The 27,852-nt window shown below is 44.6% G+C and overlaps 1 protein-coding gene across 1 annotated transcript in view; it reads right to left on the bottom strand.

Annotated features, from left to right (window-relative positions):
* Positions 1 to 7,310: 7,310 nt before the first annotated feature.
* Positions 7,311 to 27,852, bottom strand: part of LOC135558791 (tensin-3-like) — a 90,542-nt gene continuing 70,000 nt past the window's right edge. The window contains exons 17-26 of the mRNA XM_064992927.1: positions 21,204 to 21,336; positions 18,164 to 18,732; positions 17,858 to 17,944; positions 17,553 to 17,684; positions 14,547 to 14,639; positions 14,227 to 14,304; positions 13,569 to 13,649; positions 13,134 to 13,302; positions 10,195 to 10,263; positions 7,311 to 10,066 (exon numbers count right to left, since the gene is read on the bottom strand). Coding sequence (XP_064848999.1) covers positions 9,892 to 10,066; positions 10,195 to 10,263; positions 13,134 to 13,302; positions 13,569 to 13,649; positions 14,227 to 14,304; positions 14,547 to 14,639; positions 17,553 to 17,684; positions 17,858 to 17,944; positions 18,164 to 18,732; positions 21,204 to 21,336 — 1,586 coding nt within the window. The 3' untranslated portion in view covers positions 7,311 to 9,891. The remainder of the gene's footprint in view (positions 10,067 to 10,194; positions 10,264 to 13,133; positions 13,303 to 13,568; positions 13,650 to 14,226; positions 14,305 to 14,546; positions 14,640 to 17,552; positions 17,685 to 17,857; positions 17,945 to 18,163; positions 18,733 to 21,203; positions 21,337 to 27,852) is intronic.

Raw genomic sequence — 27,852 nt, 5'->3', positions numbered from 1 at the left:
ACACACACACACACACGCACGCACACACACACACACACACACACACACACACACACACACACACACACACACACACACACACACACACACACACACTGCCCTGCTATTCCTGCAGTGTCCACTTAATGTAAGCTCAGTCATGGCTGAGCTGATCTATATAATAGTGGCCTGGCCTTGTTGTGACCCTGAGGGCAGTCACTCAAGTCCCATACAGGGTTGGTCCCAAATGCACCCTATTCCCTATAGGCCCTGGTGGAAATGAGTGTGCAAGGAGGGGAATAGGGTGCCATCTGGGACACAATAACAGTGTTGTTGAGGTGGAGTGTGAGTTAGAGCGAGAGACTGGTAGTGATTAGCAGTCTCTGTTGTCTGGCCTGTAACACACTCCCCCATGCATGCAGTCAGTCTAAATGGGTCACCTCCTCCACTTTTAGCACAGTCAAGTGTTACACAGCAGCAGGCCTGCAGAACTGCAGAACCTCACCTTCAAATGACAGCAATCCACCAGATACCTTCCCAGCCACCTCCCTCCTTCCTAACCTGCTATATGTTGTAACTGTTGATCCTTGTTGTTCTGTCGGCAGGTCGTCAGGGTACTGATGAAACGTCGTATGGGTTTCATATGTAATGGTAAAAATGTAATCTAGGTCATTTTTTGGGGGGGGGCGTGGTTATTGGTTATATATGGTTAGTTAAAGCTTCTGATCTGCACCCTGCCCTTTTACATCCATACAACCTCTAGTATGTAGGGTCATGTATAATCAGACATGATCAGGACAACGGACGCAGGTCACCACCAGGTATAAACGGGGCCACTACAAATATTCTGTAGCTGCTGCAGAGTAGGTGAAATGGCCTCCAGTAACCCTAACAAGGTATTTACGTAGGCGCTGGGCGGCAAAGACGGCTCAAAATCAAACAGTGCGTGGCATTTGTGCAGCGATCCCAAAATTGAACTTTCTATTTCTGCGCCCCTACCTTTGTTCTTCCTACAAAATGGGATCTCCCCTCCCCTCCCTCCTCATCTCCTCCTTTCCTCCCTAATTAAACAACAAGCGAATGGAGGGAGGGAGGAGGGGAGCAGGCAAGAGCAGAGTTCTATAGAGAAGCTTGTCTCTGATGGCCGAAGCCTTTCATTCGAACATTGTTCCTGACACTCTAGTGGCGGGCCAAGGGCCACCACCGGCCAATCCAGACTTGAAGAGCTCCTACTCAAAACAGCCTTGTGTGAACTTGTGAAATTGTTTGGCAGAGCTGAGTTTTTTATTACTGTATGTGTGACAGCCCTAATCAGTGTCTGTTACGGGCCCTTGAGCAGATCAGAAAACATGGGACAATTGCAGCGTTTATGCCCTGGTTGAGACTCCCCACATGAAAAAAATACTGTAGTATATTATTGTAACGGTTCTCGTCTGGTGAAGGAAAAGCGGACCAAAATGCGGCGTGGTATTTTTGAGACATGTTTAATGACGATGACAAAACACGAACAATACAAAACAACAAACGGAACATGAAAACCTATACAGATGGTGACAACAAACACAGAGACAGGAACAATCACCCACGAAACACTCAAAGAATATGGCTGCCTAAATATGGTTCCCAATCAGAGACAACGATAATCACCTGCCTCTGATTGAGAACCGCCTCAGGCAGCCATAGACTATGCTAGACACCCCCAAGACAAAACACACCACAAAAAACCCATGTCACACACTGGCCTGACCAAATAAATGCAGACAAACACAATATACTTCGACCAGGGCGTGACAGAACCCCCCCCCCCCCTAAGGTGCGGACTCCCGGACGCACATCAAAACAATAGGGAAGGTTCCGGGTGGGCGTCTGTCCATGGTGGGGGCTCCGGCGCGGGACGTGGACCCCACTCTATCAATGTCTTAGTCCCTCGTCCTCGCATCCTAAGATAGTCCACCCTCGCCGCCGACCATGGCCTAGTAGTCCTCACCCAGAACCCCACTGGACTGAGGGGCAGCTCGGGACTGACGGGGAGCTTGGGACTGAGGGGCAGCTCGGGACTGAGGGGCAGCTCGGGACTGAGGGGAAGCTCGGGACTGAGGGGAAGCTCGGGACTGAGGGGAAGCTCAGCACTGAGGGGAAGCTTAGCACTGAGAGGAAGCTCAGCACTGCGAGGAAGGTCAGCACTGAGAGGAAGCTCAGGCAGGTAGTTGGATCCGGCAGATCCTGGCTGGCTGGCGGTTCTGGCAGATCCTGGCTGACTGGCGGATCTGGAAGAGTCTGGTTAACTGGCAGATCTGGAAGAGTCTGGCTGTGTCACGAATCCCGTTTCCTGAGTCTGTTTTTTGCCTGTGTTCTGTCTTGGAGTGTTTTTTCCGGCGTCCTGGAACGCACCCTGTCTGGTTGCCGGGCAAGGTAGCCAGTTGGGAGTTCTGATTACCCGCACCTGTATCCCATCAGCTATCTGCACACCTGGTCCTGATCATCATCTCTCCTCTTCATAAGCCCGGACCTGACATCCATTCCCTGCCGGATCGTTAGCCATGAACAGTATGTTGTGTCATAGTATCAGCCTCAAGTTGGATAGAATTTGTTTTGTTGTTTTTTATGTATTGCTTGCCTTAAACTTACCTCTGTTTGTTCTGTCTTCAGTTACTCACCCGGATCATTTACCCCATTCCCGCCTGGTCTTCGGAGGATTCCGCTACCCCATTGGATCCACCTATTTACACCCATCAACTCACCATCGCTGCCCGCTACGCCACCTGGATATATCTACCCATTCACATTCACTTGTAAATAAATACTCACCTTCTTCCTACTCTCCTTGTCCTGGTCTGCTTCTGGGTTCGATTTTGAAAAAACGGTGACAGGCTGACTGGCAGATCTGGAAGAGTGGCTGACTGGCAGATCTGGAAGAGTCTGGCTGACTGGCGGATCTGGAAGATCTGGCTGACTGGCGGATCTGGAAGAGTCAGGCTGACTGGCGGATCTGGAAGAGTCTGGCTGACTGGCGGATCTGGAAGAGTCTGGCTGACTGGCGGATCTGGAAGAGTCTGGCTGACTGGCGGATCTGGAAGAGTCTGGCTGACTGGCGGGTCTGGAAGAGTCTGGCTGACTGGTCGGATCCTGGCAGACTGACGGCTCTGGCTGCTCCTTGCTGACTGGCGGCTCTGGCTGCTCCATGCAGACTGGCAGCTCTGGTGGCTTCTTGCAGACTGGCAGCTCTGGCTGCTCCATGCAGACTGGCAGCTCTGGCAGCTCCTTGCAGACTGACAGCTCTTTGCAGACTGGCAGCTCCCTGCAGACTGGCAGCTCCTTGCAGACTGACAGCCCTGGCTGCTCCATGCAGGCTGGCAGTTCTGGCTGCGCTAAACAGGCAGGAGACTCCGGCAGCGCTGTAGAGGCGGAATGCTCTGGCAGCGCTAAACAGGCGGGAGACTCCAGCAGCGCAGGAGAGGAGGAAGGCTCTGGTTGCGCTGAACAGGCGGGAGACTCTGACAGCGCTGTAGAGGAGAAAGGCTCCAGCAGCGCTGAACAGGCGGAAGACTCCGGCAGCGCAGGAGAGGAGGAAGGCTCGGGCAGCGCTGAACAGGCGGGAGACTCCGGCAGCGCAGGAGAGGCGAGGCGCACTGTAGTCCTGATGCGTGGTGCTGGCATTGGTGGTACTGGGCCGAGGACACGCACAGGAAGCCTGGTGCGGGGAGCTGCCACCGGAGGGCTGGTGTGTGGAGGTGGCACAGGATGGGCTAGACTGTGAAGGCGTACTGGAGATCTTGAGAGCAGGGCTGGCACAGGACGTGCAAGGCTAGGGATGTGCACAGGAGGCCTGGTGCGTGAGGCTGGCACCAACTTCACCAGCCGACTAACACGCACCTCAGGACGAGTATGGAGCGCTGACCCAGCTGCCATCAAATCCGACACGCTCCGTCGGGCGAATTCCATGCAAAAGCATCAACACAGCAACTCCCTCATTTCTCTCTCCTCCAATTTCCCCATTAACTCCTTCACAGTCTCTGCTTCGCTCACCTCCAACACCGGCTCTGGTTCTGGTCTCCACATTGGCTCCTCACGTTAAACAGGGAGAGTTGGCTCAGGTGTGACTCCTGACTCTGCCACACTCTCCCTGAGCCCCCCCCCCCCAATAAATTTTTGGGGCTGACTCTCGGGCTTCCAACCGCGTCGCCGTGCTGCCTCCTCATACCGGCGCCTCTCCGCTTTCACCGCCTCCAGTTCTTCTTTGGGGTGGCGATATTCTCCAGGCTGAGGGTCCAGGGTCCTTCTCCATCCAATTCGTCCTCCCATGTCCATTCCTCTCTTTGTTTCTCCTGCTGTTGCTGTTGCCTGTTACCACGCCGCTTGGTCCTGTTGTGGTGGGTGATTCTGTAACAGTTCTCGTCTGGTGAAGGAGAAGCGGACCAAAATGCAGCGTGGTATTTTTGAGACATGTTTAATGACAATGAAAAAACACGAACAATACAAAACAACAAACGGAACGTGAAAACCTATACAGCCTATCTGGTGACAACAAACACAGAGACATGAACAATCACCCACGAAACACTCAAAGAATATGGCTGCCTAAATATGGTTCCCAATCAGAGACAACGATAGTCACCTGCCTCTGATTGAGAACCGCCTCAGGCAGCCATAGACTATGCTAGACACCCCCAAGACAAAACACACCACAAAAAACCCATGTCACACCCTGGCCTGACCAAATAAATGCAGACAAACACAATATACTTCGACCAGGGCGTGACAATTATGGTATAAATACGGTATAAACTATGGTATAAACACAGCAGTGAATACTAGATAGGTCGTTCAGCGGTTCGTTCAGCACTGATGCTGTTTTCTGTAACATTTATGGAGCACAATATGGTCTATACATGGCATGTAGGTTTCTCACTGACGGGTGGTACAAATTGGGATATAGGTGAGGGGAATGTGTATATGCAATTTAAATAATGTAGTATTTACTAAAGTTTTTTTTAAAGTGTTTTTGCAGCCTGTGGTGTTTTGGGAGATAATACTATAGTATTTACTATTGTATTCTACAGGATAATACAACATTATATAGTAAGTACTACGCATGGTAAAGGGATACTACAGTCTGTAGTATAGTATTATAAAGTCTACTGCAATTTAATACAGCATGTGCTGTAGTATTCTATAGTAAGCTGTAGTATTTTCTTCACGTGGGCCATCAGTAGGGATTGGGTTTCTGTTCAGGGTCAGAGTCGCTTCAGAATAGTGATGGTAGTTGAAGAATTCCTTGTCAGTATCCAGTGCACTCGGATCCAGTGCACTTTTCCTAGACGTTATTATAATACATGTTATTATTTTTGGACAAGAGACTACAGTATCTAATGAATGTATGTTGAATGCATTTAACCCAATATATTATGGACAACATGCTCAGTAGAGTCTATAGGAGGTCTCTCTCTCTCTTTCTCTCTCTCTCTCCAGTTTGTTCTGAGAATTTACTGTCATTATGCTGCATGTTGTTCTGTACAAGAGACTATTGGATCAAATTAATGGTGACGCATTGAACCCTGTGATGGAAAGGTATGGACAACATGCTCAATAGAATATCTCTCTCTCTATGTTTGTCTGTTAAATTAAACTTGTCTGATACTTGCAATTTCATAATCTCTTCTCGTAAAATGTATTGCTTCTCTGTACTTTCCCCAAATTCCTTTTTCTCTGTGGGCCAGGGGGTATTGGGACAGGTACACCTGGGCCCATACTTCCATTCTTCCCATTCTTCCCTCCCTGGGAATTCTTCTTTTACCATCTGTCCAAGGACAATAGGGGGGAGGGGGTTCCTTCTCCTCCTCTCCTCACACTGCAATTTGTGCCTCAGTCTCATCACCGGACCAGCTAAATATAGACCTGTCCAGACCTGCACCAACCAGAGAGAGCAGAGGAACATGTCTTGATTTCCTCAAGTGTTACATGACATGTTCCTGGATTGTCTTTAGGGTCCATCAACCAATAGACTGCATTGTGACATCATCAACATTTGCATGATTTGCTGTCATAGTCATGCCAATCCAGGACCGACACAGAGCACCAGCCAATCCAGGACCGACACAGAGCACCAGACGATCCAGGACCGAAACAGTGCACCAGACGATCCAGGACCGACACAGAGCACCAGACGATCCAGGACCGACACAGAGCACCAGACGATCCAGGACCGACACAGAGCACCAGACGATCCAGGACCGACACAATGCACCAGACGATCCAGGACCGACACAGAGCACCAGACGATCCAGGACCGACACAGAGCACCAGACGATCCAGGACCGACACAGAGCACCAGACGATCCAGGACCGACACAGAGCACCAGACGATCCAGGACCGACACAGAGCACCAGACGATCCAGGACCGACACAGAGCACCAGACGATCCAGGACCGACACAGAGCACCAGACGATCCAGGACCGACACAGTGCACCAGACGATCCAGGACCGGCACAGTGCACCAGACGATCCAGGACCGACACAGAGCACCAGACGATCCAGGACCGACACAGAGCACCAGACGATCCAGGACCGACACAGAGCACCAGACGATCCAGGACCGACACAGAGCACCAGACGATCCAGGACCGAAACAGTGCACCAGACGATCCAGGACCGACACAGTGCACAAGACGACCCAGGACCGGCACAGTGCACCAGACGACCCAGGACCGGCACAGTGCACCAGACGACCCAGGACCGGCACAGTGCACCAGACGACCCAGGACCGGCACAGTGCACAAGACGACCCAGGACCGGCACAGTGCACCAGACGACCCAGGACCGGCACAGTGCACCAGACGACCCAGGACCGGCACAGTGCACAAGACGATCCAGGACCAACACAGAGCACCAGACGACCCAGGACTGACACAGAGCACCAGACGACCCAGGATCGATCCAGTGCACAGATCATCTTCTAATCAATCATTCTTTTAATATTGATTTTGTGCTGCTGTCATCTACTCTCCTAATCTGTCACCTGTTTCATGTGAAGGTTAGCCGACTTGTTTTGCCCGACTTGTACTTCACCTTCCAATGCTGGGGTAGAAAATGTGTCCAGACATTACGGTACACATCACCTAGAGCAAGCACAACAACAACCATAGAGCTCCGTCACAAAGGATCTTACAGACATGGATGTGTGCGTTACTAGCACCCTCTTCTGGTTTCCTGGCTGAAAAATAGACATAAATCGTGCATACTGTCGAACTCAACAAATCTCCATCATATGCTCTCTCTCAAAAAAAAAATATATATATAATAATAATAATAATTGTAAGTGGGCCAATGACATCATTTTCCCTTTTGTTTATTCACATTCAACATTGAAAATACCATTTCTCATATACAAATGAACTTTTTATGTCACTTGCTGCAAATCAATATGAAACATAAAAAAATATAATTATTTTTTCAAACGTGAGATAGTAAAGGTATTATGAGGTACAGACTGTAAATCATATTAGTACATCATGAGCAAAATGGAAAAAAAATACTCAACTAAAATGTACACAAACAATGAATGTATTGTATATAAACAAAGTGTATTGGAATTAGGTGGTCCCTGCCCTGATTATTTGACATGAAGAAATGTGACCGTGAAAAAGTTAATTAAAGTGATTAAAAAGCTGCACTTCATTGAGCTCACTCGATGCATTGGGTGGGCGGTGTTGACACTTTTGCACTTTTCCATCGAGTTCAATCAAGCCCCAATGATCGCCTATTGTTCCAACACAATATTTATTTCATAATTCCAAATGAAATATACAATACAAATATCCTCTACTGAGTATAAAAAACATTAAGGACTCCTGCTCCTTCCATGAACATAGACTAACCAGGTGAATCCAGGTGAAAGCTGATGTCACTTGTTAAATCTACTTCAATCAGTGTAGATGGAGGCGAGGAGACGGGTTAAAGAAGGATTTCTATGCCTTGAGACAATTGAGACATGGATGGTGTATCTGTGCCATTCAGCGGTTGAATGAGCAAGACTAAATATTTAAGTGCCTTTGAACGGGCTATGGAAGTAGGTGCCAGGCGCACCGGTTTGTGTCAAGAACTGCAACGCTGCTGGGTTATTCACGCTCAACAGTTTCCTGTGTGTATCAAGAATGGTCCACTACTCAAAGGACATCCAGCAATCTTGACACAACTGTGGGAAGCAGTTATTTGCAGGAGTTAACATGGGCCAGCATCCCTGTGGAACGCTTTCGTCACCTTGTAGAGTCCATGCCCTGACGAATTGAGGCTGTTCTGGGCTAAAGGGTGGGTGCAACTAAATTTTAATATTAATCAATACTAATGTTTGGTACACTCAGTGTACTGTATATATTTTAACACTGAGACATTTCAATATATAGTTAGTGCCAATAATATACCACCAAATAGTCCATTTAAACACTTATTTGAGACTAGCCAAAGGAAAAACATACAGAAATGTATCAATTTTAAAACAATCTTCCAGACAAAGCAGTACTGAACGAAGTAGTACATGAGTTCAAAGTACATGTAATTGACAAATGATATAAAGGAATCATAGAATATATTAGGGTTTACATATATAATATTTTTCTGTGGTCTGATTCATTCCAACGCTCCCCTTCCAGATCTTTACATTTTTGTGTGTTATTGCTTTGATGGTGGTTTTAATTCGCATGCATATCCAGAGTTGAGCAATATCAAAATTCAAGATAAATGTTTGGGATGGTGAAACATTAGTTTAGGGAAAATAATTATATTTTTTTTGTTCTAACATAAAGTCAATAGATATTACTTTTCAAATAGTATATGATGCATTTAAAAAAATAAAGTTTTTGATAACACAAGGAGAAGTTATGATTTACAGTATTTTTTTAGTACTGTTTTTAATAGCTTGAATAATGCTTTATATAGTTGATTTATTTTTGGTTAAATATTAAACATGACAAAACCCTTACATGCCAGGCTTCTATGCTTCCCTATAGTATAGTATAGTATAGTATCACACCATACAGAGCATGTTGAGAATAGGAATATGTAACTAACTTTAGTATAGTATCACATCATACAGAGTATGTTGAGAATAGGAATATGTAACTAACTTGTAAAGATTTGGGATACATAAAACTGTAAGCCCTTTCGAGACAGAAATGCAAACATCTGTATTAGTTCTACAATGACACATAAATATGAAATACACATCTTATAACATAGCTGTTGTATATTCTCTTTTTCCTTCCAGACAAGCCCCTAATAATCATCATAAGGAAAGAGTCTGTTAGAAAATGATGGCAAAGGTTCTGAGTTTTCATTCGACTCAATGAAAGATCTCAATGAGTCTCCTGTCCTGCTGGTGGTCCACAGTTCCCTCTGTGTTGTAAGCAGGAGATGACTTGGATAGGTTGTGGAGTTGTAACTTGTAAGTCTTTTCATGCTCGTTGCCAATTGTATAAAGGAGAAGGAGAGCCGCACACTCTCGGAGCTCAAATGCTAAAAATATTTATGTCCAACGTTTCGACAGACAAGGAGTGCTGCCCTTATGAAGGCAGCTTGTCTGTCGAAACGTTGGACATAAATATTTTTTGCATCTGAGCTCCTAGAGTGTGCGGCTCTCCTTTACTTTTTTTAAGTGTTCCACTCCGCTAGCCAGCACCCTGCCTAAATAGGTGTGCGTTTCTCTCGCCTCAAGATTATTGTTATCAATTGTATCCCATTCTTAGGTAGTGTAACCATTGAAATAGTATCTCGCAAAACACATTCTAGTTCTGTGGATGGAACTCTGTTCCACTGCCTTCCTGTCCAAGTCCTGGCTCATAACCTTCAGGTTGAGGGTTGTACGGTTTTAAGTTTTAGAAACAGCCCCACTAGCCAATTAGCTAGCAGCGTTGCAGGGCTACTTGGTCTTCTGGAAGCCAATCATCACCTTGGAGACGAAGTTGACGATGGCGCTGGCGGGCTGCTCGGGGTCGTGCTCGGCGAACAGGTGGCACACGTTGTCCTGCCCACTGCCCGTCTTCCTCGCCACAAAGCCAAAGATCTTTGCTGAAGTGCAGCCATCTTTATTCCACCTAAGAATGGATGGGGAAAAGAACACAGAAGGAACATACAAGGCATCATACAGACAGTGTAAGCTGATGACATCCTTACCACAGTACTTTTATTTCAAATGATGTTAATTCTGGCATATTTGACTCACTTCCGATCTTGAGGGTCCAATGCACAGAAGATGACAGTGGTCACTGCATAATGCCGTCTGAAGAACAACCTGGGAAGAGGAGAAGAGAACCTGGGTAAAAGAGAAATACATAGTACAACTGTGTATAGGAGGATTTTTATTTTATTTTCTACATTGTAGAATGAGAGTGAAGGCATCAACGCTATGAAATAACACACATGGAATCATGTAGTGACCAAAAAAAAGTGTTAAATCAAAATATGTTTATATTTGAGATTCTTCAAAGTAGCCATCCATTGCCTTGATGACAGCTTTGCACACTCTTGGCATTCTCTCAACCAGCTTCATGGGGTAGTCTGCTGGAATGCATTTCAATTTACAGGTGTGCATTGTTAAAAGTTAATTTGTGGAATTTCTTTCCTTCTTAATGTGTTTGATCCAATCAGTTGTGTTGTGACAAGGTAGGGGTGGTATACAGAACATAGCCCTATTTGGTAAAAGACCAAGTCCATATTATGGCAAGAACAGCTTAAGGTGAGGATAAGTTCATTAGAGTTACCAGCCTCAGATATTGCAGCCCAAATAAATGCTTCACAGAGTTCAAGTAACAGACACATCTCAACATCACTGTTCAGAGGAGACTGTGTGAATCAGGCCTTCATGGTCCAATTGCTGCAAAGAAACCACTACTAAAGGACCAATAAGAATAAGAGACTTGCTTGGGCCAAGAAACGCGAGCAATAGACATTAGACCGGTGGAAATCTGTCTTTAAGTCTAATGAATCCAAATGTGACATTTTTGGTTCCAACCGCTGTGTCTTTGTGAGATGCAGAGTGGGTGAACGGATGATCTCCTCATGCGTGGGTCCCACCGTGAAGCATGGAGGAGGAGGTGTGATGGTGTGGGGGTGTTTTGCTGGTGACACTGTCAGTGATTTATTTAGCATTCAAGGCACTCTTAACCAGCATGGCTACCACAGAATTCTGCAGGAATACTCCATCCTATCTAGTTTGTGCTTAGTGGGACTATCATTTGTTTTTCAACATGACAATTACCCAACACCCCTCCAGGCTGTGTAAGGGCTATTTGACCAAGAAGGCGAGTGATGGAGTGCTGCATCAGATGACCTGGCCTCCACAATCACCCGATCTCAACCCAATTCAGATGGTTTGGGATGAGTTGGACCATGGAGTGAAGGAAAAGCAGCCAACAAGTGCTTACTATACGTGGGAACTCCTTCAAGACTGTTGGAAAAGCATTCCAGGTGAAACTGGTTGAGAGAATGCTAAGAGTGTGCAAAGCTGTATTTGTTTTTATTTTGGATCCCCATTACTGGGGTCCAGCAACATTGTAGGTTTATACTATTTTAAAAGCATTACAATACATTCACAGACTGTGTGCCTTCAGGTGCCTACTACACATATATATATATAATACAAAATCCATGTGTAAATGTGTATAATGCATATGTGTGTATGCATATGTCTGTGACTATGTTTGTGTTGCTTCACAGTTCCTGCAGTTCCATAAGGTGTTTTTTTAAATCTGTTTTTAAATCTAATTTTACTGTTGCATGAGTTACTTGTAGACATGGCTGTATTTAGTATTGTGCTCCTTCCATAGTCTGTTCTGGACTTGGGGACTGGGAAAAGACCTCTTGTGGCATATGCATGTGTCTCGCTGTGCGCCAGTAGTTCAAACAGACAGCTCGGATCATTCAACATGTCAATACAAGTAGTGATGAAGTCTCTTCCACTTTGAGCCAGGAGAGATTGACATTCATACTATTACTATTAGTGCAGCAGTTTAGCTTCCGTCCCTCTCCTCGCCCCGAACCAGGGACCCTCTGCACACATCAACAACTGACACCCACGAAGCATCATTACCCATCGCGCCACAAAAGCCACAGAAGAGCAAGGGGAATAACTACTTCAAGGTCTCAGAGTGAGTGACATCACCAATTGAAACGCTATTAGCGCGCACCACCACTAACTAGCTAGTCATTTCATATCGGTTACAACCCCCCCTTTTCTGCAGCAACCAGTGATCCGGGTCACGGTACCAATGTAACAGTTTAGCTTCTGTCCCTCTCCTCGCCCCTAACCGGGCTCGAACCAGGATCCCTCTGCACACATCAACAACAGTCACCCACGAAGCACCGTTACCCATCGCTCCACAAAAGCCGCGGCCCTTGCAGGGGGAACAACTACATCAATGTCTCAGAGTGAGTGACATCACCGATTGAAATGCTATTAGCGCGCACCACCGCTAACTAGCTAGCCATTTCACATTGGTTACATTAGATCTCTGTATACATCCAAGGGCCAGCTGTGCTGCCCAGTTCTGAACTAATTGCAATTTTCCTATGTTCTTTTTTGTGGCACCTGACCACACGACTGAACAGTAGTCCCAGTGCAACAAAACTAGGGCCTATAGGACCTGCCTTGTCGACAGTGCTGTCTAGAAGGTAGAGTAGCGCCTTATCATGGGCATACCTCTCCCCATCGTAGCTACTGTTGTATCAATATGTTTTGACCTTGACAAATTATGATCTAGGGTTACTCCAAGCAGTTTAATCACCTCAACTTGCTCAATTTCCACATTATTTATTACATGATTTAGTTGAGATTTAGGGTTTAGTGAATGATTTGTCATCAAGGCAAAAGGTGGCTACTTTGAAGAATCTCAAATCTCAAATCTCAAATATATTTTGATTTGTTGAACACTTTTTTGGTTACTACATGATTCCATATGTGTTGTTTAATCATTTTTTATTCGACAATGTAGAAAATAGTACAAATAAAGAACAACCCTTGAATGAGTAGGTGTGTCCAAACTTTTGACTGGTACTGTATTCATTTATATATCATTTTATATTAGCTATACATGCATGACTAATGTGACCATGTAGGTGTGCCTCACTGTCTGTCTGCCTGTCTGTGTATTCTCCATGACTCACTTCCTCTGGTTGTCGGTGAGGGTGATTCCCTGTGAGGAGACTTTCAAGTGGACCACGGTGGAGGTGGGCAGGGGGTCTGAGCCCAATGTTACACTGGTGGCCTTCTGCACAGCCTGGTACCCGGTCAGAGACTCCATCTCCACTGAGCCCAGGAACCACACATTACACGCTGCAGAGAAACACATGTTACACACAGATACAAACACACACTACACAATGAACACAGACTGGATCCACACATTACACACTGCAAGGCCACAGGAGAGAGGCGCTAACACAACATGTTATCTACACAATCCCTTAGGGACAGAAGTTGTTGTTGTTGAGGCTTACCCAATACTTATTTAGCCTAAAAATGGTATCCACAAATTCATCTGACTGAAGGAGATAAAGGACCACATTGCCAAAATCCCGAAGTATCCCTTTAAGCCCTACCTGCTCCTTGTTTAAGGAGCTCAGCAGCAGAGTTGGTGACAGATTGTGGAGCAGTATTCTCCACCACGTCTTCAAGAGGATCTACCAACATAGGAAAAACATTTTTGTTGTTGTTGTATATGATGTAGAAGTAAGATGTTTGAAATGAAGAATGGGAGGCAGTGACATATCACTGAATTAAAATACATCTGATTAAACTCTCCCTCGATCTCTCCCCTTCCTCTCTCCATTGACCCTCTGTCCCTGATGACATTGGTTTATGGCTACCACATAAAGGCAATTCCTGTGTGGCTCAGTCGGTAGAGCATGGCGCTTGCAACGCCAAGCGTCGTGGGTTCGATTCCCGCTGGGACCACCCATATGTAAAAGTAGTGGCCCCAGCCGACTTGTAAGTCGCTTTGGACAAAAGCGTCTGCTAAATGGGATATATTATTATATTATTAATTCATCTACGTTGACATGAGTTGCAGGCACAGGCTTGTAAATCACATCATATTATAATTCAAAACTGCCCTGCAATTTCCAGAGAGGAGAGAGACTACTGTTCGTTAAATTGCTTTGGCAGAGGACACAATTATGTTCTATAAATCTAAACCATGTTTACCTTGTTACTGTAACACAATGTTTTGTATAAGGACATTGAGAGTTGGCATCTTACCTCTGTCAAGTATGATGAGTTTGCAGGGCAGAGCCAAGGGAGTTATGGAGTGCTGACACACCAACGCAGTTAAACTACCTGTAAAAAAAACCCCAAAAAAACAACTGTAACCATCCTATTACTTCAAAGAAGATTTCATATTAGCTATAAACAGCATCTTAAGAGCTGAAGCACACTTGCAATCATTATCCAGTAGAGGGCGCACAGGAACGTTATGCTTTTTTTTATCAGTACAGAGAGTAACCAGCAGGGGTCACCATTGTGTTATCACTGTCCTCAAAAGGGTATGGCAAAACGTGTGCTACAGACGAGACACTCACCAAAGTAGGGCTCATTGGGACAGCCCTTCAACCGAACTCCTTTCTGTGTACACTCAATCAGGAAGTGACGGACCAGCTCATTGGACAGATCACCTCCAATCATAGAGTGAGAGAGAGATAACATTATTATACACAAGAATGCTATAAATGCTCATACATGCCTACAACACATTATAAAGGGTTTACCTGTTGACTGTCAGTTAAGTGTTAGCGGAGTCTCAGTTACCTTACCCCTGTTAACTCCCATCCCAAATTCTAAGAGATACATACATCTTATCCAATCACAGCTGAGATTAGCGTTATTATGATTTAACAGCAGTGTGTCTGAGGGGCATGACGAGAGTGTGTCTGAGGAATGTCCTCCCATAGAAAAGCCTTCTCCTGGAGCTGGGTTGGGTTTCAACCTCTTAAGAAGTCACAATGCTCGGAGAGGGACTGTGTCATGATGTCACTACAGGTGAGTGAGGGGGTGAGGGGTGTGAGTGAGGGGGCTCCCGACACCGTGTGGGAGGGGTTAGGACTTAGTGGGCTGTGCTCTGGGCTGGGCATAAGGACACCAGTGTCTTACAGGAATCCCATTTTTTAAAACTTTTTTCAAAGAATAAATAATGAGTGTGGACTATGGGGGCGGTTGGAGCAGGTAGACAGCTCCTCAGTGTCCAAATCACTAAAGGCTTCAAATGGGCCAAACACACATGCACAGTTGTGAAGAAGGCGCGAACGTGTCTCTTCCCCCTCACGAGGTTGAAAAAGTCTGCCGTGGTCCCTCAAATCCTCAAAAGGTTTTACAGATGTACCATTAAGAGCATATTGACTCTCTGCATCACTGCTTGGTATGGCAATACCACCGCCCTCGATAGCATGGCTTTACACAGGGTTGTGAGGACAGCCCAATAATTCACTGCGACCGAGCTCCCTGCCATCCAGGACCTCTATATCAGGCGGAAAAGAAGGCCATGGGAAATCTTCAAAGACTCCAACCACCCAAGCCATAGACAATTTCTCCTGCCACACGCCAAGACTGACATGTCTGACACCAACAGGGTCTTGAACAGCTTCTATCCCCAAGCAATATGACTGATAAATAGCGAACACTTCAACAAAGTACTGAGTAAAGGGTCTGAATACTTATGTAAATGTGAAATTTCATTTTTTTGCTTTGTCATTATGAGGTATTGTGTGTAGATTGATGAGAAGGAAAACAAATATTTATTCAATTTTAGAAAAAGGCTGTAATGTAACCAAATTTGGAAAAAGTCAAGGGGTCTGAATTCTTTCCAATTGCACTGTATCCACATACGTAGCTTACATTCAAGTTTTTTCTTATCTCTCGTGTTTAGATTTTACTTACACTATTTTGATATTGAATACTGCCCTGTTGGGAAGGGCTTGCAAGTTAAGCATTTCACTGTACTTGTGCATGTGAGAAACATAACTTGAAACATAAAACAAGGAATGCCATGAACAAAGCGATGTATTGCTTGCCAGTACATTTCTAAATTGAATAGAGGCTATGTTTCATGGTGCGTAGTAAAACAATCTGCACTGAATGTCACACAAGGTTACATTACTGTATGTAGGGCAAAAAGCACCCATGGAGAAAGGCCTGAAATTTGTGCAGGTTTAGAAAGCCTGCGTATTCTATTGTTTGTTTTAAAGTACTAGCTGCTTACATCTAAAACTACTTAACAAAGAGCACGCCTGTTTGGTTCTATCACAATGCTGCCCAGAAGAGAGACCCAAAGCTAGGAGCTGTTGAATGAACAGAGAGGGGACTATCGTGTTCCCTCCATGGAGTTGAATTCAGAGAGTTGTAACAGTAGATGGCTTTTAGCTGTTTGGCTGTTTGGTTCCCAGGATGCTGCAACTCAGTCAGCCAATTCTGTGATACCCCTGTTCTAATGGGGCCTTCTGGAGCACGGAAAGGTTCTGGAAATGTGTGGAACCTGCCCGTATGTACAGATCTAGGACCAGCTTATCCTCCAACAATTCTAACCATGGCCATGGATGAACACAAAATTGGCCCTAGATAAGCATACACTCCCCTACATATTGATTTAGACAGTGAAGCTAAAACTCTGAATTTGGCTCTAAACTTCAGCATTTTGGATTTAAGATCAAATGTTTTATATGAGGCAACAGTGTGTCATCTTTTAATCTAGGGTATTTTCATACATATCTGTTTTACCACACTTTATGTATCTAAGTATTTGGACAAATTCACTTATAGTGTATAACATTTAGTCAAAAGATTAGCATTTGGTCCCATATTCCTAGCAGGCATAAATATCATACTCACCCCAAAAATGCTAACCTCCCCTGTTATTGGTAATGGTGAGAGGTTAGCATGTTATGGGGGCATGATCTTTGACCCTCTGTAACTTTCTGTAACATTATTCACGATTCATACATGATTATGCTTAACCATGGTTGCATCCACATTAATGTTCAGAAACATATTGTATTCTTATTTACAAATAACTTTTTACAATAAAAGTGACTCCAAAATGGCACAATACATTATTTACCATTTCTATTGGGTAAAACATAATCTGAAACACAAGCAAAACAAACTGCAAATGCATCCAACAAGTTTGTCGAGTCAAAAGCTTGATATTGTAGGCTTGGAATATGGGAATAAATACTGATCTTTTGACTTCTTTAATACACTATAAGTGAATTTGGCCAAATACTGAAGACACCTTAAAATGGGGGGACTAGATACATAAAGTGCTTTCATACCTAAACGATAAAACAGATATGTATGAAAATACCCTCAAATAAAAGGCGACATTCTGTACAGTCACCTTATATAAAACATTTGATTTCAAATCCAAAATGCTGGAGTATAGAGCCAAATTTAAAGTTGTAGCTTCACTGCCCATATAAATACGTGTAGCCTATATGGGCTTCATCAATCATCATCCTACTCCTATGTCCCACATCAAACAGGAACCGGTCTGAACCTAAAGCTCTGCCCCCTTATCTCTCTCAGCCAATTCCTACCTTTCTTGCTCTGCTGCAGGACTGAGGGAGGGGGTGTGGCCACCTTCATGGCCAGCCCATAGGCTCCTTTGAAGGAGTGGCTGTCCCGTACTATGAAAAATCCGGGCTCTTTGTCCTTCAGGACTGAGATAGCTGAGAGGAGGAGGAAAGAAGGAGGAAAGGCGAAGAGAAGGACACAGGAATACATTTTAGTGACGATGTCACAGAGGAGTGTGAAAACTGTCAAAATCTCACAACACTGTCAAAATGTTGAAGAGAATTATGGAAATTTGGCAGACAAAGCACATATTTCCTAATGTTTTTACCTTGGTCCCTTGAGATATCAGGCTTGTACCAGAATTTCGATGTGTCTTGCACAAAGTTTACAGTCACATGCTTGCTGGCCAGGACATCTGGAAAAACAGTATCACAAACACACCAGAGGTTAGTCAATGCACAAAGACCTCAGGCATTCAATCACTGTAACCAGCCAGGTAATTCCAAAGGGTTCACATACTTTTCTTGCCACTGTAGAACAGAACTGATTACCTTCTTTACAGTATTGTACCAACCCAAGCCATTGGCTCAGATAAGAAGTGATTGGCTATTAATTGTGTAAGCAAGGGGGTTACCTGGCAGAGGTGAAGCGGTGCCCGGGATCTGTGCAGAGGCTGAGAGATCAGGCAGGATGTTGGGAAATGGGATACTGAGGGAGCTTCCGCTATGTGGGCTGGAGAATCCGCTAGGGGCTGGGGAGGCTGTGCCCAAGGAGTGCTCCCCGTCCGACTCCCTCCTCTTCTCAGGCAACAGTGGAGGCAAGGCCCCCTGGGCCTGGAGCTGCTGCAGCTGCGGCAGGTGCTTGGTCCGGATGGTGCCCAGCCCATCCATGGAACCCATACAGGACAGGCCCCTCTCCATGCCTCCGTTCCCCAGTAGAGGAGAGGCAGAGGGTGGGCAGTCGACTGCGCCATAGCCCCCCAGGCCTAAGTTGTCTTGCTCGTCGAAGCTGTGCGCAAGGCTGTGGGTGAGGCCATAGTGTGCCATGTGGCTCTGCTGGCTGCCCCGGGGGGAGCTGTGGGCGTTGGGCGCAGGGTGAGTGTGGGGTTGGGGGTGCATGGGAGGGGAGTGGTGTCTGTAGTCCAAGGACATGGAGTGGGGATGGAGGGCTCTGTCCTCTGGCCAGGGCTGACCCATGGAGGGGCTTGAGAGAGGAGGAAGAACATAAAAATGAGAGGATCATGAAAAACACCTCTCTAATGAAACTGTATGACCATAATATATTTTCAGAACATGTAGCCTATAACCATAATTAGCATCTGCTTAAATGTAAAATGTACATGTACAGTACCAGTAAAAAGTTTGAACACAACTACACATATTTTTACTACAGTCGTGGCCAAAAGTTTTGAGAATGACACAAATATTAATTTTGACAAAGTCTGCTGACTCAGTTTGTATGATGGCAATTGCAAAGTCCCTCTTTGCCATGCAAAATGAACTGAATCCTCAAAAAAACTTTCCACTGCATTTCAGCCCTGCCACAAAAGGACCAGCAAACATCATGTCAGTGATTCTCTCGTTAACACAAGGCTGGAAGTCACTCTGTCATGCTGATTGAGTTCAAATAACAGACTGGAAGCTTCAAAAGGAGGGTGGTGCTTGATTTGGATTGTTCTTCCTCTGTCAACCATGGTTACCTGCAAGGGAACACGTGCAGTCATCTTTGCTTTGCACAAAAAGTGCTTCACAGGCAAGGATATTGCTGCCAGTAAGATTTCACCTAAATCAACCATTTATCAGATCATCAAGAACTTCAAGGAGAGCGGTTCAATTGTATTGAAGAAGGTTTCAGGGCACCCAAGAAAGCCCAGCAAGCGCCAGGACCGTCTCCTAAAGTTGATTCAGCTGTGGGATCGGGGCAGCACCAGTACAGAGCTTGCTCAGGAATGGCAGCAGGCAGATGTGAGTGCATCTGCACGCACAGTAAGGCGAAGACTTTTGGAGGATGTGCTGGTGTCAAGAAGGGCAGCAAAGAAGCCACTTCTCTCCAGGAAAAACATCAGGGACAGACTGATATTCTGCAAAAGGTAGAGGGATTGGTCTGCTGCGGACTGGGGTAAAGTCATTTTCTCTGATGAATCCCCTTTCCGATTGTTTGGGGAATCCAGAAAAAAAGCTTGTCTGGAGAAGACAAGGTGAGCGCTACCATCAATCCTGTGTCATGGCAACAGTAAAGCATCCTGAGACCATTCATGTGTGGGGTTGCTTCTCAGCCAAGAGAGTGGGCTCACTCACAAATATGCCTAAGAACACAGCCATGAATAAAGAATGGTACCAACACATCCTCTGAGAGCAACTTCTCTCAACTATCCAGGAACAGTTTGGTGACAGACAATGCCTTTTTCAGCATGATGGAACATCTTGCCATAAGACAAACTTGATAACTAAGTAGCTCGGGGAACAAAACATCGATATTTTGGGTCCATGGCCAGGAAACTCCCCAGACCTTAATCCCATTGAGAACTTGTGGTCAATCCTCAAGAGGCGGTTGGACAAACAAAACCCCACAAATTCTGACAAACTCCAAACATTGATTACGCAAGAAAGGGCTGCCATCAGTCAGGATGTGGCCCAGAAGTTAATTGACAACATGCCAGGGCAGATTGCAGAGGTCTTGAAAAAGAAGGGTCAACACTGCAAATATTGACTCTTTGCATCAACTTCATGTAATTGTCAATAAAAGCCTTTGACACTTGTAATTATACTTCAGTATTCCATAGTAACATCTGACAAAAATATCTAAAGACACTGAAGTAGCAAACTTTGTGGAAATTAATATTTGTGTCATTCTCAAAACTTTTGGCTACGACTGTATGTTCTCCATTGTAGAACAATAGTATAAAAATACAACTATGAAATAACACATATGGAATTATGTTGTAACCAAAAAAGTGTTAAACAACTTGAGATTCTTCAAAGTAGCCACTCTTTGATGAAAGTTTTTCACACTCTTGGCATTCTCTCAACCAGCTTCATGGGGTAGACATGTGGAATGCATTTAAGTTAACAGGTGTGCATTGTTAATAGGTTAATTTGTGGAAGTTAATTTATTCATTCTTAATGTGTTTGAGCCAATCAGATGTGCTGTGAAAAGGTAGGGGTGGTATACAGAAGATAGCCCTATTTGGTGAAATAAGAAGTCCATATTACGGCAAGAACAGCTCAAATAAGCAAAGAGAAATGACAGTCCATCATTACTTTAAGACATGAAGTCAGTCAATCAGGAACATTTCAAGAACAGTCGCAAACTGCACTTAAAGAGGACTACCACAGGAAAGGAATGAGGACTGCCAAAGGAAAGGAAGACCCGGAATTACCTCTGCTACAGAGGATAAGTTCATTAGAGTTACCAGCCTCAGAAATTGCGGCCCATATAAATGCTTCACAGAATCCAAGTAACAGACACATCTCAACATCAACTGTTCAGAGGAGACTGTGAATCAGGTTTTGATGTCTTAACTATTATTATACAATGTAAAAAATAGTACAAATAAAGGAAAACCCTTGAATGAGTAGGTGTGTCCAAACTTTTGACTGGTACTGTACATTTTGAATAAACATGAGCTGGGCTTCTAATAATTGTGCGAAAGGGTTGTATTTGATTGGCTGTACCTGTCTGTCCGTTGTGGCATCCCACTAATGAACGCCGAGCGAGAGGAGCTGAAGGACCTATGGCAGCTGGGGGAAGAGTCCTCTTCTGCGGACTGGGGAACATGACCAATCATCTCTAAGTATCCTCTGGGCTCTGTGGGGGTGTGAGAGGACATATATATTACAAATGACACATATAGGTTATTACATTCAAGAAGTAGGGACAGAATGCTCTAAACCTAAGTCTGTTGCCAGACACTCCAAAATAAATCAAATTTCATCCAGTTTCTCCAAAACATCTGGATATTACATGAACAGAAACGGAGCAGAAGTGTCTCATCTGTTAACCATAACTTTAAGAATTTCCGTCACATAAATGTGCTGTCCCCCCAGGTGAGACATATTTAGAGTACATCCAATAGTAAAGAGAGCAGTCAGCAGTGGAGTTAAATGATTCTCCAGTCAGTCTGCTGCTGGCTCAACAGTACAGCAGCCATCCATCGCTCTGTTCAGTACAGAGCTGATTACTCTGCCTAGCAGAGCCCCCCAACATAATTGAATAAATCTTGTATCACTGACATGAAGGCCCTGACAGGTGCCTGCCCCCAAAACCTGAAACCACATGTTTCCAGTCCACGTATTCCACACAGTTTAGTGACTGCTGGATGTTTCCATGGGTTACCAGTTATCTCTATGGGAATGTGGAGTGCAAGGCAGACAAAGAGACGAGAGAGAGGGGGACTGGTATCTTTTTGTCCCTCGCCCCTTCTATTGACACGGTACTTTCTTTCACCAAGGAAATGTTTAAAAAAATGGTGGGCCACCCAATTTCCCGACCCGCTGTAACCATGGCATGGATGAATGAGGTGATTCGATATGCAGTGCGTTCTTGGGTGAAGTGGGCACAGTGGGGGAACAGATCAGTCTGGGAATGCTGTCACTCTCACAACCCCTCTGACACAGATCACTATGTCACTATGACAACAGCCACTGTGTGTGTGTGAGTATAACCCCAGACATCATCACTGCCATTCCGCACCAATGACCCACAGTCACGACAGGGCGGCACAACTCTGTCAACTACTCAACTGAATTTGGAACAAAAACCCTCTTCGTGACTGTTTTCAGAGGAAGGGAACCACAGAAGGTACTTATGGCATGTCTCAATATGTCTCTACGCTCTAAACTATTGTTTAATAAAGGGGCAAAAGCGAATGAATGCTCCTGAGGCAATTGAAAGTTATATTCTCCAATAATTAATCAATATATACAAGTAATTTAAAAGTCCAATAATGGATCCGAACTGCAGATGGTGCCTTTAAGATATATGCCAGTACATGATAAATCTCTACATCAGCAAATAGTTCACTTTCATTGCAGCTACATAAAAACAGCATGATCACTTTTCTCATTGTATATATCATTCCTTCTCACAACTATCTATGCGCTCTCCTCCTCTCACATTTTCCCTTCTCTTGTGGACTTCAGTACACAAAACATCAGCCATTGATGTCAAATTGTGATTGAGAGACTGATGAAGTGTGTGCAACCTGCTTTCCATTCTAAGAGGATGGTCTCTCAAAAACCAAAATTCTGGTTGGTTTTTCTTTGGATTTTCTCCTACCATATCAATTGTGTTGTAGTCTCATACATTTTATAAAACATTTCCACAAACTTCAATGTGTTTTCTATCCAATGGTACCAATTATATGCATATCCTGGCTTCTGGGCCTGTGTAACAGGCAGTTGACTTTGGGCACGTCAGTCAGGCAGAAATTGCAAAAAAAGGACCCCAGCCTGAAATCGCTCAACACAGAATAGCCGCATGTGCACACTTTCTTGGAAATCGTTTGGAGAAAATTATTATATTTTATTCAGCCTTGTTCAATTGTATTCTTCAAACTATAAGATAATAAAAATAACGCCACGGGAATTCTAAGCAAATCTTATTTGTTAAAATAATTAGTGTAGCCCACAGCCATATGGCTTAGCTATATCAAGGCCTAACTTAAGGACAAATCAGAGTATGCTATTCTGTTCTTCTGAAATAGACTACATTTTCTTCATATCATGTTTCTTTAGACCTTTTGTGATGGGGTAGGCTCTATTAAATTGATTTATTAGACTTTTTAAAATGTAGATGTTCCAAAGGACTGCATCAGTGGCTTGCAGGCTATGCGTGGAAGGCAGGTGATGCTAAATGTGTTTATGTTAATTAACAGTCAATTACCATGAGACCGGCAGTTGTTTGCTTCACAGTCAACGGCTGTGACTGCCACAGGCCTAATTTATGTCAACTTCTGAAGGGCGTCCTCCAACCTATCAGAGCTCTTGCAGCGTGAACTGACGTATTGTCCACCCAATCAAAGGCTCATAGAATGAATCTAGTACTGAAAACATATGCTACAGCTATCACTGCCATGCATAAAAGGTGGTGAGTAGTTTACTCAAAGAGAAAAAGACAATAGTTGATCCATTTTGAACAATTTAATTTCTTCCAAAATCAAGGAGAAGCAAGAGAGCGAGAGAGATAGTTGCTTGTATTTTTTTTAAACTTTCACTTAGCTAGCAAATGCAGCTAGCTGGTTTAGCCTACTCAAACAGAGAGGGATGCTATGTTAGCCAGCTGGCTATGGATATCCAACACCAGAACTATGCCAAGTCAAGCTAAGCTTTTGGGTTTATAAATGTATTATAAATTCTTCGGTAGTGCAAACACACAATTTCATCAGCTGTCGGGTGGCTGGTCTCAGACGATCCCGCAGGTGAAGAAGCAGGATGTGGAGGTCCTGGTCTGGTATGGTTACACGTGGTCTGCGGTTGTGAGGCCAATTTGATATACTGATATAAAAACAATGTTGGAGGTGGCCTATGGTAGAGAAATGAACATTACATTCTCTGGCAACAGCTCTGGTGGACATTCCTGCAGTCAGCATGCCAATTGCACGCTCCCTCGAAACTTGGGACATTGTGTTGCGTGACAAAACTGCACATTTTAGAGTGGCCTTTTATTGTCCCCAGCACAATGTTTAACTTTTTGATTGAACCTTTATTTAACTAGGCAAGTCAGTTAAGAACAAATTCTTATTTACAATGACAGCCTACCCTGGCCAAACATGGATGACGCTTGGCCTATTGTGTGCCGCCCCATGGGACTCCCAATCACGGACAACTCATAAAACTTGGGACCAACACATGCATGTTGGGTTCATATTTTTGTTCAGTGTATTATATTCAGCCCAAGGGCACAATGGCCACTTTGGCCACAAAATATTGTTTCCGGCGACATTATGGTGGGGAAATATTAGGCCTGGTGAGAATATTATCAACTGATTGAATTTCTGCAAAAACATTCAGAAACCTTCTCAGGGAAGCTCATCTGCACGCTTGTCTTCCTCACCAGGGTCTTAACCCGACTGCAATTCAGCATTGTACCCGACTTCAGTGGGCAAATGCTCACCTCGATAGCCACTGGCATGTTGGAGAAGTATGTTCTTCCCGGATAAATCCCAGTTTCAACTGTACTGGGTAGATGGCAGACAGCGTGAATGGCGTTGTGTTGGCAAGCAGTTTGCTGATGTCAACATTGTGAACATGGTGGTGGTGGTGGGGTTATGGTTTGAGCTATGGATCATGAACACAATTGCATTTTATCGATGGCAATTTGAAAGCACAGAGATACCGTGACAAAATCATGAGGCCCATTATCGTGCCATTCATCCGGAGCCATCACCTCATGTATTATTATTTTCTCCCCAATTTCGTGATATCCAATTGGTAGTTACAGTACTGTCCCATCGCTGCAACTCCTGTACAGACTCAGGAGAGGCGAAGGTCAAGAGCCGTGCATCCTCCGAAATAAGACTCTGCCAAGCCTCACTGCTTCTTGACACACTGCTCGCTTAACCCGGAAGCCAGCCGCATCAATGTGTCGGAGGGAACACCGTCCAACTGGCGACCGTGTCAGTGTGCATGCGCCCGGCCTGCCACAGGAGTCGCCAGAGCGCAATGGGAAAAGGAGATCCCGTCCGGCAAAATCCTCCCCTAACCCGGACGACTCTGGACCTATTGTGCACCGCCTCGTGGGTCTTCCGGTCGGGGCCAGCTGCGACACAGCCCGGGATCGAACCCGGATCTGTAGTGATGCCTCTGTGATGCAGTGACTTAGATCGCTGTACCACTCGGGAGGCCCGTCATCACCTCATGTTTCAGGATAATAATAATGTCTCAAGGATCTGTACACAATTCCTGGATGTTGAAATTGTCCCAGTTCTTCCATGGCCTGCAAACTCACCAGACATGTCACCCATTGAGCATTTTTGGGATGCTCTGCATCGACAACAGCGTGTTCCAGTCAATATTGCACAGCCATTGAAGCAGAGTGGTACAACATTCTACAGTTCACAATCAACAGCCTGATCAACCCTATGTGAAGGAGATGTTTCTCGTTGTATAAGGCAAATGGTTCTCAGACTAGTTACTGACTGGTTATCTGATCAAAACTCCTACCTTAAGGTATCTTTTTTAAATTTTCCCAGGTTAGTTGACAGAGAACACATTCTAATTTACAGCAACAACCTGGGGAATAGTTACAGGGGAGAGGAGGGGGATGAACGAGCCAAGTGTAAACTGGTGATTAATTAGGTGACCGTGAATGGTTTGAGGGCCAGATTAAGAAGGACACCAGGGTTAACACCCCTACTCTTACAATAAGTGCCATGGGATCTTTAATGACCACAGAGAGTCAGGACACCTGTTTAACATCCCATCCGAAAGACAGCACCCTACCCAGGGCAGTGTCCCCAATCACTGCCCTGGGGCATTGGAATATTTTTTTTAGACCAGAGGAAAGAGTGCCTCCTACTGGCCCTCCAACACCACTTCCAGCAGCATCTGGTCTCCCATCCAGGGATTGACCAGGACTAAGCCTGTTTAGCTTCAGAAGAAGGCCAGCAGTGGTATGCAGGGTGGTATGCTGCTGGTATCTGTGACCAACAGATTATGCATATCTGTATTCCCAGTCCTGTGAAATCCATAGATTCAGGCCTAATTATTTCATTTTAATTGACTGATTTCCTTTTATGAACTGCAACTTAGTAAAATCTTAGAAATGATTACACGTTGAGTTTAGATTTTTGTTCGGTGTAATTATATTTCCCTTCTCCCAGCTACCGTGCACCTCTGACTCACATCGCTCTCTCAGATATCTCAATTCTTATTAGCCAATGCACATCACTTGATGTCTGGGCCTTCTCACAGCTAAGAAGTAGGCTACAAGGGAAGTCAGATACATCGGGGATGAAAATGCGGGCGTCCCTCTTTTCGAATTCCGAGGCGCATATTGATGTTAGAAGAAATATCCACAAAACGAGTTGGCCAAACTAACAGCAAAAGCACTAGCCTATGTAAATCAACTATCCCACATAGTACATTGACCTTTTCTATTGGTCAACTTGTCCTTCTGTGCAAGAAATAAATATTCCAAACATTCTCCGGGACAGTTGTGGGATGCGATAGAACCCAAACTCGCATCAAAAACTTTTTTTAGAGCAATGAGGCTGATGCAACACATCAGAACGTTTAGCTTAAAATGCAGATAAACTATTAGGCTATTTCTTCACATAATAAACACAGCAATGCGCACATGGCAGTAGGCTAAAAGCGCAAATGTTCCAAAACGCAATCAACTAGCTGGAAAACACTGTTCTCAAAAGTGACCACAAATGTGATTATGCATGTAATACTTTATTTTAAAGTTGCATTGTTTTGGTGAAAATCATCTTCCCCAAAGTTGAAACTCAAACTCTGCCTATGTATGACTCTTGTGCTCCACACCCGTTGTAAAGCGGATTAATGTGCTTAATTCACTGAGGAAGATGGTCCTCCCCTTTCTTCTCTGAGGAGCCTCCACTGATACAGATGAAGGATCTTAATTTGAGCACCCTTATGCAGGACAACTTTGCTGCAATGCAGGACATTTTAAACATGTATTATACTTTAGGTTTAAAAAGGCTTCTGAAGTTTGTAATTTCCACTTTGAAATTTCAGACTTGAAATGTATCAACCCCTACACACATGTCTATTCATTATAATCAACATAGTAATTCCTGTTGCTGCAGAATTATTTTCCTGCTGAAGCAGACTGACTCACATTAAGAGCCTCCATCTGTATAACTGGGTGTGTTCCACCACTGAGAAACATCTAAGACCACAACAAAACTTCTACGGACAAACAAAAAATTGTACTGTTTCAGGCACTGAAGGCTTTGACACAATGTGCTATAAAAGACTAACTTTTCAGGACTGAAACCACACAGACGTTCTCCAAACCAACCATGGGAGGAGAGAGTCTGGTATGGAACCCCCAGGGAAGGGAGGCAGTCCCTGGCTTTGTTTAGTGCACTGCCTCCAACCAACACAATGTTCTCAGACATTAGTTATGGAATGTGACCAGCACTGGGTCCCTCTCTGTCTCCTAGAGCTCCTTCTCTCACTCACTATCTTTCTCCATCACCCACTCTCTGTTGTTAATTAAGTGAGAGATTAAGTAAAGAGGGAGAGGGGGATGAGAGGGAGAATGAGTGGAATAGACTCCATCACTTCCAATGTGTACACTTCCCTACATAGAACACTTACTAGCAATTGTTTCACTGCCCCATGGTCTGGCTCC

Source organism: Oncorhynchus masou, chromosome 17 (assembly GCF_036934945.1).
Source record: "Oncorhynchus masou masou isolate Uvic2021 chromosome 17, UVic_Omas_1.1, whole genome shotgun sequence".
Classification (NCBI taxonomy): Eukaryota; Metazoa; Chordata; class Actinopteri; order Salmoniformes; family Salmonidae; genus Oncorhynchus; species Oncorhynchus masou.
The sequence above is the reverse complement of the archived record's forward strand: the minus strand, read 5'-3'. Positions and strand labels throughout refer to the sequence as shown.